This window comes from Adiantum capillus-veneris, chromosome 7 (genome assembly GCF_014529385.1).
Source record: "Adiantum capillus-veneris isolate H3 chromosome 7, ASM1452938v2, whole genome shotgun sequence".
Classification (NCBI taxonomy): Eukaryota; Viridiplantae; Streptophyta; class Polypodiopsida; order Polypodiales; family Pteridaceae; genus Adiantum; species Adiantum capillus-veneris.
In genome coordinates, this window is record NC_140937.1 from 103,031,458 (window position 1) to 103,051,726 (window position 20,269).

General features: G+C 46.5%; 1 protein-coding gene across 2 annotated transcripts in view; it reads right to left on the reverse strand.

Moving 5' to 3' along the window:
- Positions 1 to 2,016: 2,016 nt before the first annotated feature.
- LOC147454350 (Plasma-membrane choline transporter family protein) overlaps positions 2,017 to 20,269 on the reverse strand; it is a 77,740-nt gene continuing 59,487 nt past the window's right edge. For both annotated transcript variants that reach the window (XM_086516342.1, XM_086516343.1), the window contains exon 4: positions 2,017 to 2,705. In XM_086516342.1, coding sequence (XP_086372468.1) covers positions 2,451 to 2,705 — 255 coding nt within the window. In that variant the 3' untranslated portion in view covers positions 2,017 to 2,450. The remainder of the gene's footprint in view (positions 2,706 to 20,269) is intronic.

Sequence of the window (20,269 nt, forward strand, 5' to 3'; positions counted from 1 at the left end):
TTCAAATGTGATAGATAAACTTCCAACTGGTTCTTGTACTCCCATATGTGGTCTCATCATGATCTGAACAAGGGCCATTCCATTCAAGGCATACTGATGACGCTCCTACGACAACTATCATTATCCTCATTGAGCAAACAGCTTGCCTTCCAAGATTTTTGAAGGTCCACTTTTGGAAAAGCCTCTCAAATTCTTGTAGCTTGTGGGAATAGTGAAGGATTCTAGATCATCAAGGTCAGGGGTCAGGGGACAGACACATCTACAGGCCTTTATGACGGGAATTATTTTGCCCACCGTCAGATGCTCGCCACATCAGTACTTCGGAAATTAGAGCCATGCAACCAATCTTCAATTGAATTGCTTTCAATTGCTAGCAATTGCACACATCACAGTAAGTAATATTCAAAGGCCTCACGACACCAGAGGCAAGAAAAATACTTAAGTTATGAAAGGAGTGCAAATAATATACGTGCAAGACACGAGGCAAGAAAAATAATGACAGAGTTCAGAAAGGAATGCAAACAATATACGTGTAACAGGATAGACAAAAATGCACCTCGTGTGTGTATGTATGCGCGCACGCGTGTGGAGGAACAGAATGTGTGGGCCAGAAAAACGCTTGGATTGCTCAAGAATACACTCTTAAATGCGGTTACATATGCCAGACAACACAACACTTGCTCAACTCTGAGGGTCGGCAAGCCACTTGCATCGAGATTCTGCGCGCTAAACACACACGATCTCACATCCCTACAAATACCTCCAAGCTGCTTCATCACCACCCATGCTTCCTTAGTTGCATCTTCATAGCTCAAATGAGCTTCGATTCCATTTCGTTAATAGACACTTCAATAGTAACATCTACAGCTGACGACCAGGGTGAGCAAAAGCACTTGGCCTTTGATTGCAAAAATGGAGAGGACAGAAAAAGAAAGAACTTGTTATGATGCTAGAGGGATGCTTGACAGCTTTCCATCCTTGGGAAGCAAGAGCTTCAGCTTCAACTTAGACTCTCCCCACAAACTTCACTTTGTCAATAGTTCAGCTAGATTTAATAGCGCCAGGCTTGGCAATGAGCATCAGGGATCTCAGCAGCTGGCCGATTAATGGCTGGATGGTCAAGCGAATCATAAGAGCAAGAAATGGCGATATTGCAAGTTGAGAGCCTGGGAGTAGTTGAGATTGCAAGTAGGAACAGCAAGACATAATACAGAAATCAACAAAAGAGTAGAACAAACATGATGCCATTGACTATTAGAAGACCCTGGCACCAAAAAGACAACATCAAAATAAAGAGGATCATCGAATGTTATAATAACGTCTACCCTTCTACGGCACCGACCTCATAGCTTTCAGATGTGGAATGCAGTACCAAGATTCGGCCAGTACCATTACCATCCTCTTCAACACACAAAAGTGCGAGCTCTTCTTGCCAAAGGTCACACTCGCAGTCTTAACATAAAAATTATGTCCACACTCTGGGCTCTCAAAAATGAATAAGCAACACTTTCCACTTCAATCCTGCAATTAGTGTATGACTTAATCTTAGTTATTGCGATGTAAAAGTTACAGGAAATACATAATACCTCTACCAGTTCGACAAAAACGATGGATCAATTACAAAAAAAGAACTCGGTTCTTGCTCATTCCTAGACTTGCACATGATCAAGAATAATTTTTTCACTTGCACTGCACCAACTTGACTTACAAAATTTTCCTTCACTGTTCAATACGTAACTTCAATCATCATATTTCCAATTTTGTGCATGTGCATGCCCCATCAAGAAAATTGCAAATACCAAACAGACAATGTTGCTAAAAGATTTGTTTGTTGCTAAATGATCAAGAGCTTCACATCTTCTACACACTCCACAGTAGCCATTAGCTCAATTCCTTCAGAAACACACGCTTTTCATTATAGGAGCAAAAGTATAGCTGGCCAATGCCATGACATTCCCCATGTGCCAACATCTAAAATTATTAGCCATTAAGAAAACCAGAAGCAAGACATCAGTCTACCATCTGAAAATGTGGAGGGTTCTTTATAAATTCGCTTTACACAACTTGATAAAAACCAAAAATTTACATTCCAAGCTTAAATGTGTAACTTGTCTTGTTATGCCAAGAAATCTTTATTGAGTGAGAAGCAGACTACCCCTTCTCCCCCCAAAAAAAAAAAAAAATCCCTACATGGTCATTCATAAAGTTGCAGCTTCACAACCAATTTAGTTGAAAGGGACAGATCAAACACAAGCAGGGCTTCCTGCCTGCGCCTTGCACCAATGATTTAGCAGTCCAATCACCTTCACGTAACCAAATCGGCTCCATTAACATCAAAGAATCAATTTTAGACTGTGTTAGAAATTGATCGGTGGGTCCACTCAAACTCCAAAGAACATGATCGGAATATGCTAATTTTGGAAAAAAACTACCATCTGACATGTGTAGGTCTATGCCTGTTGTACAGCTAGCGCCGGTGGTTGATCCCTCGAAACGGGAAGCATAAGGTATACATCATGTACTTCCAATTTTGACACAGCCCCCGAATCCTTGTCAATTGCGTAGCAAATGTAAACTGTATCGATAATATTATCCAGCACCTGGCAAAACAGAAGAAAGATAACGAACAAAAGTAGCCAAGCAAGTGCCGTCACATAGTATGCAATCGCACCCAAATTCATCCCAGCCCTCAAAATGGCACAAACCTGAAAAAACAGATAAAGGACGTTAGGAGGCACGAACTTATTAAAGCCAAGAGAGTTATTTTACTTGCTCCAAACAGAGCACCTAAAAGAAACCATACAATCAAATGCACATTCAAGTGACAACATCTCTCCCCTTTTTATCTTTTTGCCAGAAAAAAGTGTTGTACTACTAGTACTAAAAGACCCCGGAAGATGCTCTTAGTATTATTTCAAAATGTATTTCAAATTCATTCGAAACTGTTACCCTTTTCTTATCATGTTAAACTAAAGTCCTAAAATTAATGTTCGTATCAAAATCTGACATTGTGCGCTATTGGTTCGTATGATTCTATTGTAATTCAGTCCAAAGCAAGTACACTTCTCTCTGTGTGTGCAACATACATGATCTTTTTTCATGTGCAAGGGCTGAAGGCAGAATTGACTCTCTCTCTCTCTCTCGCGCGCAAGAAAGTCGGGCTTTGACCCTTCGCATTAAATAAAAGTCGACCATAGGTCCATATACAAGGAATATGGGGAAAACCTGACGAAAGAACAATGAGATCATATGGAAAAATCCCATAACAAACCACAGGATACATCTCATGATAAAGATATTCTAATCAGGTGGTGAATCTGGATAGTGATCAAGCCAACACAGATTTGCCCAAAGCTCTGGCTGCCTTGGGCGATGTAGTGAAAACCACCAAGTCCAGTGCTGTTTATCTGACTGATATAAAGCATCCTCTGTAAAAACCTCCTGTAGTAGCTCACAAAAGCCAAGGGACTGTGAAACCCCTCGGCCGTGCCTCCAAAATCATCCGCATCCACTCTAACATTTCCTGATGGTGAACCCCAAAAAAGGAAGCGGATATATGGCACAACCAAACTGTAAGAGAGGCAGGGGGGACCCACTCGCTGTCCACCTCAAAAGCCAAGGGAAGGTACAAAGATGCCCACCTCTCTGACCAAACCAACTTCCCTACGGCCTCTCTAAACTGATTCTCAAACAAATCTGCCAATTGTGTGATCTCCATGAAGTAATTGGCCTCCACCATTGTCTGCTCCTATAGGGTGTCAAAGACAGCCCCCCTCGTCCAAAAGGAGTCATCGTGTAAAATCTGCACTCTAAATCTGATCACGGGAGCTCTCTCAGGACGAAGGAAAATGTGGCGTGTTCCTGACAACTGCAGGAAAAGCATGTCAACACATTATGGCCCACTCCTCAAAGAAACATCTAGAGATCTCCAAGGGCCAACCGCAAAGAACTGAGCTGGTAAGATCTCAGAAAGCGGGACATCTGCTAGAGATGCAAAGCCTGCTGAATAGTCAAAATCCTCTAACAAATTACGAGGACTCACTATCCTGCTCTCCCTTAACAGGGCCTGTTGTGAGGGGCACCTGTGACTGAATCTCCAGAAGATCTAAAGCTTGTATGACTGTCCTATCCTGGGGCAGCTCAATTTGCTCATGAACTACAATCGATTGCTGATCCTCCTCTATCTCTCTATCCAACTGCCTTGGAGTGTCATGTCTATCCTGGTCTGGTAACCTCTCCTCTGGAGCTCTGTCTGGGGGCTGCTCTACCTCTGTCTCACTACCCTTTTATAGATGAGAATAGGCTGTGTCTGTACCTGTCTGTATCTGTCTCTGTCGCTGCATCTGCACAACACTGTGTTGCTACTGAGCACTTTGCTCCTATTGTCTCTGCACACGGTCCTGTGACTGCAGAGTTCTGCGGGGTCTGCTCTGACTGAGAGGGTTGTCTCCTCCTCCGAGGAGTCTGTCTCTATTGTCGCCCTCTGGGGCCCCATTTAATGGCATCTAAGGCACCGGTTCGGTTTGCCAGTAACCACAATTTTCTGTGAGTACAACACCCCTTTCCCCTCAAAAGTGATGGCATCTCGAAAGACTATGGAAGGGGTGGTAGCCACCTTTATAGATGGCACAGATGTTTGTCAAGGAATAAATGGTGTGCCAAAGACAGAACCCATCTACCTCAACATATCTAGCAGCCAAAACTGTGCAAGCAGCTCTGGGAAAGATATTTTTATAGGATACTTCGGAACATGACATCTGTCTTCAAAAGCAGCAAGTGTGAAATCCTCGTACCACGGGTGCAAAAACACCAATCTGTTTCCAAAACCGAGAGGAGTGCGGCTGACGACTCGAGAGGCAAGTTCTTTTGAAGAGAAAATAGCAATGAAAGTACCTCTGCCTAGCAAGATGATGTCCTCCACTCTGCCCTCATCCGAACCAGTAAGAGCGCACGAGAACCACTCTCGGATGTTGAGGAGCAACCCACTAAGCGGCAAATGGCCCCTCTATGAGAGAGGATATAAATCCAGTCACCAATTTTGCACTGAAGATCTTTAGGAATTACCATTGGAGGTGCCATAACACTCAAGGAGATGATGCAGAAATAATGCCAAAACCTTAACCTTCCCTACGTCGCTTCTCAGCCCTCTGAGAAAGAAGGTGACATAGGTCGGGGTCGGAGGGGGCAAGGAGGCGGTGGGAGGGGCAGAGCGGTGGGGGGGGTTTGCAAGGCAGGAAAGAGGCAGGAAGGTTGGGGAGTGGCTCGGGAGGGCGGCAAGGCAGGGGAGAGGTGGGGTGAAGTGAGCAGGGAGGTTGCGGGCAAGGCAGGGCACGGCTTGACAGGGTGGGCTAAAGACAGGCATGACAGGTTAGGGGAAGAGCTGGGAAGGGCGAAGCGGGGCTTGGAAAGGTGTGGGAGGCACAGCGAAGGCAACGCACAAGGGGTTAGGGCAACGCGATGGCAGGGGTGAGGTGCGCTAGATGATACAGGGCAGCGCGATGGTGTAGCAAGGCTCCGTGAGGGCTATGAGGGTAGAGGAGACGGTGCAGAGACTTAGGGTTAAGGTTTTGACGCAGGCTAACATTTTGACGCGAGCAGATTAGGGTTTCGGTAGGGTTCTCTCTCTCTCTCTCTCTCTCTCTCTCTCTCTCTCTCTCTCTCTCTCTCGGGTGTGTGTGTGCGTGCTAATAAAGAGAGGAAAATGGTATAACCTTTCCATCACCCAAGTGTGGTAGATTGGTTATGCCATTTCCCTCTTGAATAAAAGGTCTCGAGTTCAACTCCTCATCGGCAAGATATTTAAGGTATCTTGGGATAGTTTCCTACGACGTTAAAACTCTCTTCTTCTCAGGTGTGTGTGTGTGTGTCACAAACTGGTGATGTGGCGGTCCAGTACACACACACACCGGCCCCTATTGCTGAAAACAGTCTAGTACACACAGGGACACATTTCCCAGCAAGCAGACAGTGACACGTGGCAGGCTCCGGAATTCGCGCTGCATTTCCCGCTGACACTGCTGACGTGGCCTGCTATACGGACGCCCGTGTTTTACAGCGCTGCTTTTGGGCAGTTTTGCGTGGCCTGCTTTTCTATGCAAAAGAGGGGGGGGGGGGGGGGGGGGGGGGGGGGGGAGAGCTAAAAGCTCTGCTTTATTTATTTAAAAGGGAGAGCTTGTGAGAGACAGAGAGCTTTTGCTTTATTTGGCAAGGCTTTTGATTTTGAAGCTTTTGGGCTCTGCTTTTAGCATCCCTTGTAAATCTATTTAATAGTGGCCTAGGCTCTCACTTCTCAGAGCATCTGGACGCAGAGTCTGAGAGTGAGTCCCGACCACTCCCTTGTACTTTGAGTTGCAGATTAATACAAAAAGAAATACCGAAAGAGGCGCCAATCTTTGGGGCCAATATCTCTAGGCACGGAACTCTGCCGAGCCAATGTCCAATCAATTGTGAACTGTGAACTGTTTTGAAGTGAATTCTTGTGGTGTCGCGGTAGATTCTTGACTTGGAGTCTCCAAGTCTGTTACAGTGGTATCAAAGCACGGCCAATTTCTCTTCCACAAAAAATCCGATCCTTTCTACGCGGCACTTATGGCTTCACACAGATCAGTCGACTGCCTCTACATCCGGAGATGCGGGAGGAGATCACAACGAAGATTCATGCGAGGAGTACGGCCCGCTTCGGCCTACTTAGGCGGAGCTCGAAGAGATGGAGCGTCGATGATTGATCGGCGATGCAACAAAGATAATGCTAAATTTTGCGAAGGACCCGAAAGTTGCAAAATTTATGAGCCAAACCTCCTTCGACGAGGTGCATGCTCAGTGACGGCAGACCACAGAAACACCCCTCAAACTGGCACTGAAGAAACCTCCTACTCCAAGGATGTATACAGAGAGCAAGAATTAGAAGAGGTGGTTGATGCACGAATTGCTCAGCTTTTTGACGCGCTAAACAAAACAGAAAAGCACGACAAAAAACAGAAGAAAGGCGCTCACTTCCCGGGTTATTTGGGGGTTGTCAGTCTACATTTGCGTCGGCAAGAAAACAGAAGAAGCGTGTTCGAGTTGAAGGAGTTCTTCTTCTTCTTCTGACAGTTCTTCTAGCTCCTCTGACTCGAGCGAAGAAGACAGAAATGGTAAAAATCGAAGCAAAAAGCAAAGCTTCGGAAAAGGCAAAGAAGCCTAAATCTCACCCAGTGATTGACAGTTCTACAGAGGTGTAAGGTGCAACGGAATGAATGTTGTATTTTCTCAAGATTAGTGATCTTTATTGCTCAAGGTTCCTTTTAGTTCTTTAGGGAAAGAGAGAGCTTTCCGTCTTGTAGAGTGCTGTGGTCACGAACAAAGTGAGTGGATTGTGCGTGCAAGTGAATGAGACTGAGAGAAGGAGAGAGAAGAGATACGACACCCGAGAGGTCGTAAAACCCTCCTCCGAAGGCCCCACTCTCGTCGGCGAGAGTGGTCTATTCTTTGATTGCACAAAGGTGTACAATGCGTATGCAATGGACTATGCAACTTGCTCTATGCCGATGATGACGACGGTGACGACGACGACGGCGACAATGGCTGAAATCTGAGATCTTCTAATCACTGAATATCGGGACTGTTTCGGGGGCTGAAAATGACTGTTTTGGCTGCATTTTCTTGGCTGAAAAATGAGGTTTCTTAGGGCTGAAAACTGATGGTCTTTACGGGCTGAATCTGCTACACTTTAGGTGAATGATGCCGGTCTTAATTTGCTGCTGAAATCCAAAAACGCCAAGGGCTGAAATTGGTCCTTCTGTCGCCGGGGTTCTGCAAATGCAAAAACGCTAGGCTGATCTGCTGTGTCGTGATGACGCCGGGGCTGATGTGTTGTGCACAAATCGCCAAGGCTGATCTGACGCAAAAACGCTAGGTCTTCTGTGGAGAAAACGCCAGAGTAGTCGCTAGGGTTGGTCTTGCTGAGAAGTTGCCTGTTGAGCAAGGTGCTCCTGCTGCCTCTTCTGCCAGAAAGTGCTAACTTGGGTTTGCTTATATATTAACTTAGCAAAGTTGCCCTACCTACTTTTGTAGGAAAGTCACTTAAAAAAAATAAGTGAAAATCCCAATAAATAGGAAAACAGGCTAAATGCACTAGAAAATTCCCCTAACTGATGCTAATGGATTCTGATGGGAATTCCGATGATCATGCTGTGTGCAACCGGAGGATATGCATCTATGCTAAGTGACTGGACATGCATGGTCTACGAATAGACTCACAAAAGTGCCAGATCACTGCTAATCTAACTTGATCGGACTGACTGAACCCTGTTGTGGTGTAGCTTGTCCGCGGACACATAGGGTTGGGATGTGTCACGTGACAAGAGGACTCGTCTTCAGATAGTTCGGACTCTGACGACAGCAGCTTTTATTCGAAGAAGAATTTTTATAAAGCCAACCAATATGACTTTCTGGAAGATAAAAGCAAGAAAGTCCGAGAGTTTAAGGCAGGTGAACAGTCAATTAAATTTGACACGTTTTCTGGTTATAGAGATGCTTCGAAGGCTTTGTCTTTCATACAGCAGTTTGACATAGCTTTCTCAGGAGGGCGTTACTCAGAGCACTCCAAGATTCGGAGGACTGCCTTTTACTTTAAGGGAAATGCTCGAACTTGGTGGTCCATGCTTCTATTAAACAAGACAGCGCGAGTTAAATGGCTGAAATTCAAAAGGCTTTTTATTTCTTCTTGGCTGACTCGAGATTATCAACGCGACGTACGAACTGCTTGGAACCATCTTCGGATGACCAAGAGGGATACAATGGACGCTTATTGCGAGAGATTCTCGAGCTCTTTTCTACCCGCCTCTTCATTCAAGAAGATCTCGTTCAAAGAACAGATTGAGCGGTTTACCTTGGGTCTTCCTACAGAGATCCGAGATCACTGCTTAGAAGAAAAGTCAGCTTCCATTCAGGAGTTGATGAGTCATGCGAAACGGGGTTTTGCTATTCATTCAGGCAGTTTGACCTACCCCACAAATGAAATCATGACGCAAAGGGCCAAACAAACTTCGAAAAATGCAAGTAGAAAGAGGAAGAGCAACCCAGAAAAGAAAGAAAAGGATGCACGAGCCAAACTCACTCCTCAAGAGAGCTCTCTACATCGAGGGGAAGTGCTTTGGATGCGGGGAAACTCGGCATATCTCCACGAAGTGCCCTAAAAAGGCACCGAAAGAACAGAACGACAAGGACGATGAAAGGCCTGAGAGTTCAAGAGCAGCTGAGGAACGTGGAAGAAAAGGCAAGATGAAAACAGGATTAGTTCCAGATTGCCTGGGTATTGACCCAAGCACGATGGACGAGAGTACAGAACTTTACCGAGCTTGGGGCAAAGTGAAAGACCAAGAAGCCCTGATTCTCTTTGATGGAGGAGCCAAGGCCAACTTCATTTCACCTCAATTGGCAGCGCGGCTCGAGATCACACCCAATCGGATGGGACCACTAGGAGAGGCAGTTCTAGCGGCACCCAACAGGGACGTAGCCATTACACCTGTCATTGGCAAACTTCGGTTGCATTGTTAGGGGTATTTGGGGCATGAGGACTTCTACATAATGCCTTTGGAAGGTTGTGATGTCCTCTTGGGAATTCCCTGGTACCACAAGAACAACGCCGTGGTTGACTATCGGGCGAGGAAAGCGACTTTGACCACAAAGAAGAGCAGAACCATTGTACTAGATGTAAAGCTTAAGGGCTAGTCTATCCCTATTGTATCGGCTTCGGCCATTTCAAAATTAATGAAATCCAGTCTGTTTGTTTACTTGATCTTCTTGAGAGAGAGCTGAATGATGAGAATAAGACAAATATGTCTGAACTTGATAAAGAACGCCAAGATTTTCTCCACACTCATGCCGATTGCTTCTCAGAGGGCCTGCCAGGCGAGTTACCACCCACTCGTCCTGAGGATCATACTATTGATCTGATACCTGGAAGCACACCACCGAACCGGCCACCTTACCGTGTGAGCTGAGCCCACAACGAAGAAATTATCAACCAAGTGAAAGACCTCTTGGAAAAGGGTCTTGTCCAGCCTAGTACTTCATCGTACTGCTGTGTTGGTTTTGAAGAAAGACGGATCTTGGAGAATGTGCATCGATTATAGAGCTCTCAACAAAATCACCATCAAGAACAGATTTTCGATTCCTAGAATCGATGACATACTTGACCGACTTCAGGGATCCTGGTGCTTTAGCAAGATCGACTTGAAAAGTGGATATCATCAGATCCGAATCGCGCCGGGAGATGTCTACAAGACAGCCTTTCGGACGACTTTTGGGTTATGTGAGTTTTTGGTGATGCCTTTTGGCCTAACCAATGCTCCTGCAACATTTAACCGGATGCTGGACACGATTTTTTGAGAGTACAAACTATTTGTTGGCACTTTCTTTGACGACATCATTGTTTTCTCCAAGGATGAGGCAGAACATAGAGAACATCTGCTTCAAGTCTTTCAGGCATTACAAGATCACAAGTTAGTGATTAATGCGAAGAAAAGTGATTTTTTCTTACCAGAGATGCACTTTTTGGGACACATTGTCTCCCTGCAAAGGTTGCTCTTACTCAGTGGCGACATTACCTACTTGGAGCGGATTTTACTGTCTTTACAGACCATCTTCTTGTCACAGAAGCAGCTATCGGAAAAGCAGATGCGATGGGTGAACATCTTGTCACAGTTTCACTTCCAGATTGTCCATTTGCAGGGACAGAAGAATTTGGTGGCAGATGCTTTGTCTCGGAAGCCATTGGTTCTGGCTATTTCCGCGATACATCATAGGAGCTTCGAGGATATGGTCGATAAGTATGCCACAGATACAGATTTTGCAGGCATTTTCACACGGATACGGGATGGGGAGACAGTAGCGGGATATTCCATTCGGGATGGCTACTTGATGAGGAAAACCATGTTGTGCATTACACAGCTGTTGAGGGAAAAGGTTATGACCGAATGCCACTGTCCACCTTTTACGGGTACTCGCGGCATTGCTACCACCTTGAAAGGGATAGAGACATACTTCTTTTGGCCGAGACTCAAGAAGGATGTGGACGAGTTTGTGCGCAATTGCTTACTATGCGAGAAGGTCAAGTTTGACAGGCATAAAGCACAGGGATTGTTATAGCCTTTGCCCATACCCACCCGCCCCTCGGAAAGTATTGCAATGGATTTCATTTTTAATCTCCCGAGAATACGAAGTGGTCACGATGGTATCCGGATTGTTATTGACAGATTTAGCAAACAAGCTCATTTTAGTGAAGAAAACAGTCAATCCCAATCACTTAGCAAGACTATTTGTAGCCCAGATCTTCAGATTAATTTGCATGCCCGAGACGATGGTCTCCCACAAGGACCCCAGATTCATGAGTTTGTTTTGGAAGGCTATTTGGGAGAACATTGGCACGCCGTTGCAATTCTCATCATCTTTCCACCCGCAGACTGACGGGCAATCGAAAATTGCTAATTCAGTGGTACTAGATTTATTGAAGTCTTACATCTCGGATCAGAAGACTCAATGGGAAAAGTACTTACGCTTGGTGGAATTTGCCTACAACAACACGATACACTCTTCAACGGGGAAGGTGCCATTTGAGATTATTGAAGGTGCTACGAAGGTTCCCCCCTTCCTAAGTACGAAAGATAAGATTTTTCAAGCCAATGAGTACACGCGCGACTTGGACACGACTTTTGCCAAGGTCCGCGAGGCTTTGCAGAAATCTCAGGAAAGATAGAAAAAGGAAGCAGATCGCCATCGTCACGATTTGAAATTGAAGGAGAATGATTGGGTGCTCTTCTGTTTTGAGAAGGCACGCCTGAGAAAGAAAAAGGGAAAGGAGAGGCTTTTTCCAAAGCTTAGTATGCAATACTACGGACCTTTCTAGATCTCCGAAAAGATAAATGATGTCTCCTTCCGACTGAAGCTGCCCGGAACTTGGAGGATTCACAATGCTTTTCATGTGAGTCTCCTGAAGCCTTTTAAAGGTGATGTGCCTGAAGATGGGGAGCCTAATGAGCAACCCGAAGTGGAAGAAAACGAGGAGATCCTTGTTCCCGAGCACATATTGGCACATAAGGACAAAAAAATTAAGGGTAAAGTCAGAAGGTGGTTCTTGCTTAAATTCAAGAACTATCCTGCGTTAGATGCGAAGTGGATGGAGGAGGAGGACCTAGAATATACTCCTCAAATTGTGAAACTTTACCTTGAAGCTTTTGGTTTAGCATAGTCTATTCCAAATGGAACTCCGAATTCAGCTTGGCCGGATATATGGTGCAGTGGGTACGGACAAGAGGGGAGTTACTCCGCTCCTTTGTCAACATATGCCTCGATTTGTGATACTAGAGTCACTGATGTCTCTTTGAGCTTCAAGGATACTGAGAGCTGACAATATTCTGGTGTATGACTTTATGAAATGGAATTCCGGAAAATATGAAACTGATTTGTTGTGGACTTGTTTAAGTGCAGCAACTGATGGACAAAATGAATGCAGCATTTTGGTCTGAATGATCTCGATAGACATGGTTGCAATAAGGATTAGTCAATCGGGCATCTATGAGGTCTTGAGTGTATCTAGATGCGATTGCTAGTTGCATTGCCGATAAATCATGGTCTGAGATCCAAATGAATATTGAATGTGATTTGTCATGTGATGTCCTGTGATGTCAAGTGATGTCCTGTGATGTCGTGTGATGTGACTGTCGATTGGTACATGTGCTAGATGTGTGTTCCTAGTGCGTCAGTACTAACAGTCAGTGTCTGCTAAGACAGTTTATGGTTTTTGTCTCTTTTGTAGACGTAATCGAGGGCGATTACAATACTTTCAAGAGGGGGGTATGTCACAAACTGGTGACGTGGCGATCGAGTACACACACACCGGCCCCTATTGCTGAAAACAGTCCAGTACACACGGACACATTTCCCAGCAAGCAGACAGTGGCACGTGGAAAGCTCCAGAATTTGCGCCACATTTCCCGCTGACACTACTGACGTGGCCTACTGTCGGACGCCCGCGTTTTATGGCGCTGTTTTTGGGGCAGTTTTGCGTGGCCTGCTTTTCTATGCAAAAGAGGGGAGAGAGAGAGAGAGAGAGAGAGAGAGAGAGAGAGAGAGAGAGAGAGAGAGAGAGAGAGAGAGCTAAAAGCTCTGCTTTATTTATTTAAAAGCGAGAGCTTGTGAGAGACAGAGAGCTTTTGCTTTATTTGGCAAGGCTGTTGATTTTGAAGCTTTTGGGCTCTGCTTTTAGCATCCCTTGTAAATCTATTTAATAGTGGCTTGGGCTCTCACTTCTCAGAGCATCTGGATGCAGAGTCTGAGAGTGAGTCCCGACCACTCCCTTATACTTTGAGTTGCAGATTAATACAAAAACAAAGGGGCGCCAGTCTTTGGGGCCAATATCTCTAAGAACGGAACTCCGCCGGGGGCCAGTGTCGAATCAGTTGTGAATTGTGAAATGTGAACTATGAATTGTGAAATGCGAACCGCCGGGGGCCAGTGTCGAATCAATTGTGAATTGTGAAATGTGAACTGTTTTGAGGTGAATTCTTGTGGTGTCGTGGTAGATTCTCGACTTGGAGTCTCCAAGTTTGTTACAGTGTGTGGGTGTGGGTCTGGGGGTGTGTGTGCTAATAAAAAGAGGAAAATGGTATAACCTTTCTATCACCCAAGTGTGGTAGATTGGCTATGCCTTTTTACTCTTGAATAACAGGTCTTGAGTTCAACTCCTCGTCGGCTAGATCTCTAAGGTCTCTTGAGATAGTTTCCTACGATGTTAAAACTCTCTTCTTCTCGGGTGTGTGTGTGTGTGTGTGTGCGCGCGCGCGCTAATAAAAAGAGGAAAATGGTATAGCCTTTCTATCAGGGTTATGCCATTTCCCTGTTGAATAACAGGTCTTGAGTTCAACTCCTCGTCGGCTAGATCTTTAAGGTCTCTTGGGATAGTTTCCCACGATGTTAAAACTCTCTTCTTCTCGGGTGTGTGTGTGGGTGTGTGCTAATAAAAAGAGGAAAATGGTACTAACCTTTCTATCACCCAAGTGTGGTAGATTGGCTATGCCATTTCCCTCTTGAATAACAGGTCTTGAGTTCGACTACTCGTCGGCTAGATCTTTAAGGTCTCTTGGGATAGTTTCCTACGATGTTAAAACTCTCTTCTTCTCGCGGGTGTGTGGGTGTGGGTATGCGTGTGCGCGCTAATAAAAAGAGGAAAATGGTATAACCTTTCTATCACCCAAGTGTGGTAGATTGGTTATGTCATTTCCCTCTTGAATAACAAGTCTTGAGTTCAACTCCTCGTCGGCTAGATCTTTAAGGTATCTTGGGATAGTTTCTTGCGACGTTAAAACTCTCCTCCTCCTCCTCTCTCTCTCTCTCTCTCTCTCTCTCTCTCTCTCTCTCTCTCTCTCTCTCTCTCTCTCTCTCTCTCTCTCTCAAAGTGGGGCTTGAACCTTTGCATTACACAGAAATTGACCCTTGGTCCATATACAAGAAATATGGGAAAAATCATGACGGACGTACAATGAAATCATGGGGAAAAATCCCATAACAAAACACATGCGAACATCTAGGGATAAAGATACTTTAACCAGGTGGTGAAGTATAGCTATCTGGATAGTGATCAAGCCAACACAAATCTGCCCAAAGCTCTGTCCACCTCGGGCAACGTAGCGAAAACCACCAAGTCGAGTGCTGTTTATGTGACTGCATCCGCGGTAAAAACCTCCTGTAGCAGCTCACAAAAGCCAAGGGACTGTGAAACCCGTCGACAGTGCCTCTGAAATCATCCAAATCCATTCTAACATTTCCTGATGATGAACTCCAAAAAAGGATGCAAATTGTAAGAGAGGCAGGGGGAACCCACTCGTTATGCACCTCAAAAGCTAAGGGAAGGTACCAAGATGCAGATCTCTCTAACCAAACCAACTTCCCTAAAACCTCTCTAAACTCGCTCTCAATCAAATCTGCAAACTACCTAATATCCATAAAGCAATTGGCCTCAAGCATTCTCTGCTCTTGTATGGTATCACAAACAGCCTCCCTCATTCAGAAGGAGTCGCCATGTAAAGCTTGTACTCTAAATCTGATCATGGGCGCTCTCTCTCAGCCAAGGAAAATGGAATGTGTTCCTGATAACTATAGGAGAAGCATGTCAACACATAGTGGCCCACTCCTCAAAGAAACGTCTGGAGATCTCCATGGACCAACCGCAAAGAACTGAGTTGGCAAGATCTCAGAAAGTGGAACATAAGCTGGAAATGCAAGGCCTGTTGAATATTTAAAGTCCTCAGCACACTCCGAAGACTCACTCTCTTGCTCGCCTTGAACAATGCGTATTGTGAGAGACACCTACGATTGAATCTCTAAGAGATCTGAAGTCTACTGGACTGGTCTATCCTAGAGCAACTCAAGCTGCTCCTAAACTGTCGTCGATTGTTGATCCTTCTCTATCCCTCTGTCCAACTGCCTTGGAACCTCCTCTTGATATTGGTTTGGTAACCTCTCTTCCGGAGGTTTGTCTGTGGATTGCTCTTCCTCTGTCAACCTCTATCTCACTACCCTTCTATAAACTAGGATAGGCTGTGTCTATACCTGTCTTTTTGCCTGCCTTTGTCTCTTTCTTTGTGTCTACTCTACATTGTGTTGTTGATGATTACTCTGCTACTGCTGACTCTACGCAGGGTCTTGCTACTGTACAGAACTCTGTTGTGGCTATGAGGGTCGTCTCCTTCGACTAATCTGTCTCTGTTGTCACCCTCTAGGGCAATCCCTCACCAAGTGACCCATCTCATGACATCTAAGGCACTGGTTCGATCTGCCCGTAACCACAATCTTCTACTAGTATAGCACCCTTTCCACTCAAAAGTGATGGTATCTGGAAAGAATGTGGAAGGGATAGTAGCCACCTCTATAGAAGGCACAGATGTCTGTATCTGCACTAAGCGCATAAATGGTGTGCCAAAAATAGAATCCATCTGCCTCAACACATCTGGCAACCAAGACTGTGTGCTGGCAGTTCTAGAAAAGCTATTTTTATAAAAAAAAAATCGAGAAAAAGATCCTTCCATTAGTTAATAAAACTGCCCATAGGGCTACAAACCACCTCTACTAGAGAGGGATACATCAAAAGCATGGGGAGTTTCTCCCAGTGAGTAAACATAATATGTACAATGAGGCTAAATCACAAAATCGGAGGAGGAAAGAGCCACACAGGTGGCCAATAGTGCCATCTAGGCACATCCTGAACATGGTGAAGAAGGGCCATGGATACCAGAGTCATAGGAAAGCCTCCCTGCCCTCCCGCATGCGGTCAGAGCTGCTCTGAAGTCTCTCGAGCTGACCCCTGAGAGTATGGATCAAGTCCAGCCAAAAGTCACGAACAGTCTTTGCCGGTGGGACAGGGCGAGCCTCAAAGATGCAGAAGCAACAGGCCCGCCAAATGAACCAGAGTGTCAAGCCACAGACGAGCTCCCAACACACCTCTCACTGCACCACTCTTGGGGGGTAAGCTTTGTAGCAGACTGAAGTGTAGTCGACCCCCTTGGATCACTATCATCTTGCTGGTAAAAGATAGCTCAAATTGGAGCGCACGGCCCGTGAGGGTGGACTAGGCAACATCATCCCAAGTGTACTGTCACGCTGTGAAAAGAGCTGGCACCAACCGAAGAACCCGAAGCCAAACCTGTTGTGCTATGGGGCAATCCCACACATAGTGACGCTGACTCTCCAAAGGATGGTCGCAAGCTGCACAGGCTGCCGAAAGGCCACCATGTACCAGCCAACTCTCCACTGCTGTAGCTCTGTGTGCAACTAGCCACTAGAACAAAGTGACTCGCCTCGGTTGTCTGGAGTCCTACAACCGCTCCCAAAAGCCTGACAAGGACTCCATTGTGAGACCCTCCTCCTGCCAATGAAGTGTTGCAGCAGGACGAGCCCCTCTCCGTGCTCCCTACTGAAAGAAAGGGATCCCAGGGTCGTCGGTTGAAAAGAAAGGGTTTCTCCAAAACCACTCTCCAAGGTCCAACGACACTCGTACAGAGGGCAGCTCTCCCAAGCCCAAAGCCTCCAATGGCCTGTCTCAAGGTCTGTTGGGTCAGGATCTTTGACACAGGTCCTCCCAAAGATGCCCACTACTCGTATCCTCCGAAAACAGCACTCTGCAACCTACGGAGCCTCTACTGAGACATTCTATAATCGACCCTCGCCCTGGATCTCGAAGAACATGGGGGATACAGACTCCATGCAAGCACGTACTGCGATGAGGGCCTCCAGTCGCGTGAAGGCCCCCATCCATATGAAAGTTGTTGTCTCTAGAGGGGTGAGCCACTCAGTTGGTAAGGCCTCTGTAATGTCCTGGCACATGCTCTGCACCCCTCTCATGCCCTGTAGTTGGATGCTTTGTACCTCCTCTCGCAAACCGGTAAACTAAAGCCGGTCGCCTAGAGTGCGAACTCCACCCTCTGCCATGGGACCCCAAGAAACATGAGGCCTACTACCAGCCAAGTGGCCTCTCTAAGTGCTAACCATGGGGTTCCAAACAAGGGGCTATCTCAAGCACTCCTCCGAGCAAGTGGGCTGGTGCTGCTCCAAGCCACTCGGTAGCTGCTGCCAAGAGCGAAGCAGGCTCGCAGCAAATCGATCCTCTAGTCTCCTGCTCAAACCAACTCTGCGCATCTCTGTAAAGATCCACCTGTTGGAAGGGCTCCAAGGGCCTCTTGCACGAGGCACTCAAGCTCTAAGCCGCTTAAGCAACAACTCCTTCCAAGGCTCCTCCCTGGAAGCAGTCCTCTAACAACAAACTTCCCAAGAAGGGCTCTGCTCTCTTGTGCTAGGTCTATGATCCCCAGCCCCCCTTGAGAACATCGTTGATGACCTGCCAGGCTACTTTGGCCCGAGCTTACTAAGTGTCGTGCCCTAACCAAAGAAAGTTCCTGATCAGCCTCTCAAATTGGCTCATATAGGAGCTCGAGAAGATCCAACAAGATGTGATGTACGACATAGTAGCCAACAACACCTAGTTGGCCACTACAACTCTGCATGCCAAAGAGAGACGTGTCGAACTCCAATGTAGCAACTTCCTCCTGATGGACAAGAGGTGGGGAGCAATCTGCAGCTCTGGGGACAAGTCCAGCCAACCTGACAACTTAAGTAGCAAACTGCAATCCCTAGGGGAATACATCTGAAACCCTCACATGACGACCAATCAGGTGTAGGAGCACAGCCAACCCATAAATCAATTGTTCCTCCAGTTGAAAAGTGCGTCTGATGCACAACTGAACACCTCAAGAGCCAGCTCACACTTGTGCAGATTGGCCTCTTGGCCCTCCAAGTACAAGGCTGAGTCATCGGCAAAATCAACGCCAAGAAGCTCATCTGCCTAATAGGGAGCTCAAGACCATGCAAGCCAACCTACTAAGAAGTCAACATCTGCTCATCGCCTCAGCATAGAACAGAAAGAGGAAGGGGCAAGAGGGCAACCGTGTCTGACCGAACGCGTGAGCAAGAAGCGCTCCCTTCTTTCCCCTGCCAAAGAGCACCTGACTATGTGCACGCCTGTAGAGAGCTGACACACCTCTAATCCAAGCATCTGTGAAACCCATCCTGGTAGAGTGCCCTCCAGGAAGTCCCAATCAAGTTTGTTGTAGGCCTTCTCAAAATCGAGGAGTATCTCTCCTCGGAGACACGCGAGGACAGACACCTCCCAAAAAGTGGAGATGTTGTCAAGGATACTACACTCCTTGACAAAACCTATTTGAGTCCCATGTATAATGCTCTCTAGCAGTGGCTAGATCCTCAGCCTCGGAGCCTTTGCTAGAATTTTGTAGAATGAGTTGGGAATGGTAATGGGGTCACCACAATCGAATCTCATCCAAGGAGTCTCCCTCTTTGGGAATCAGGTAGATCAAGCCCTCACTCGTGTTGTCAAGCATCTGCCAGTGTACTGGAATACGCTGCAAAGATCTGACCCAAGCAAGTCCTAGTACTCCAAGAAAAAACTAGGAGTCAAACCATCCTCCCCTTGACAACTACCTCAGGGGAGTTCTCTGAGGGCCTCATGGAGCTCCTCTAGCTGGGCGGGAAGCTCAAGTCTCTGTCACATCTCCTCGGTAACAAGGCAAGGCATCTGTGCCCAAACCAACTCTCTGCATGCATCCTCGCGCTCTGACTGAGACTCAGCTAACAACAGATCGCGATAGAAGTCAGTAGCAACTGCACGCATATCCTCATGCTCTAAAGCAACTGATCCGTCAGGTCTCCTCAACTGACTAACACTGGTGTGCACATGGTGTGGCCCCATTGTCTCAAAAAACTCACCAATAACTCTGTCACCCACCTGGGTCCACTGATGGAAGGCAAACTCATGACGCCACTCCTCAATGCTAGTCAACTCCTACCTAGCCTGCTGCATCTGCTCCTCCAACCATGGACTGTCTGGATGTTGCTCCTGCATCCTCTGTAAGGAAACAATGCCCCATCAAAGACGCTTTTCCTCCTCCTTGGCTGCAGCCAAGCGAGTTGCAGCCTCCTAAAGGAAGAAGCGACTAAGCTCTGCCAATGCAGAGGCAACTCTACCAGTAGGAGTGTCCTACGTATCTAGACCCTCTGTTCAAAGTGCCTCCAGTCGCTCTCTAAGCTCTAGATTTAGAAAGATCCTCTCGGGGATGCATAGCATCGCACCCCCCTCCTCTGTCTGTCTGTCACAGTGAGAATCATTGGCGTGTGGTCGAAAAAAGTAGTCCCTGCCAGGATGCAAACAGATCCCCCCATGTCACAAAAGTGGTCACTAGCGTAGAAGCAATCTACTTGAGATAGATTCACTCCTCCTACCCTACGTTAGCGCGAGAGAAAGACAGGCTGTCTAGGGGTCTCACAAAACCTAAATGCTCCCAAGCATCAGAAACCCTCATAGTCATACATAGCCGCTCCCAAGCTGCCAACTCAGCCCCGTGCACCGTAGCATGGCCACCTCCAATCCTGTCAAAGGGACCCTCCAACATGTTGAAGCCCCCCGCAACACACCACTGCTCTGCATGCGGCAAAGACTCAACAACATGAGACCAAAACTCTGCTCGTGCACTTGCCACATTGGGCGCATACATGTTCAGGAACTTTATGAGGCAACCCTAAACTTGCATAGTAATCCACTTAGCTCTGCCTGGCACAATAATACCTCTGCCCACAATGGTCTGCTGCCAAGAATCCGCAATGGTCATACATACCCTTCCCTAGATACCTCCAGGTCCAAATGCAGCTGACCAAAACGTCTCATAAC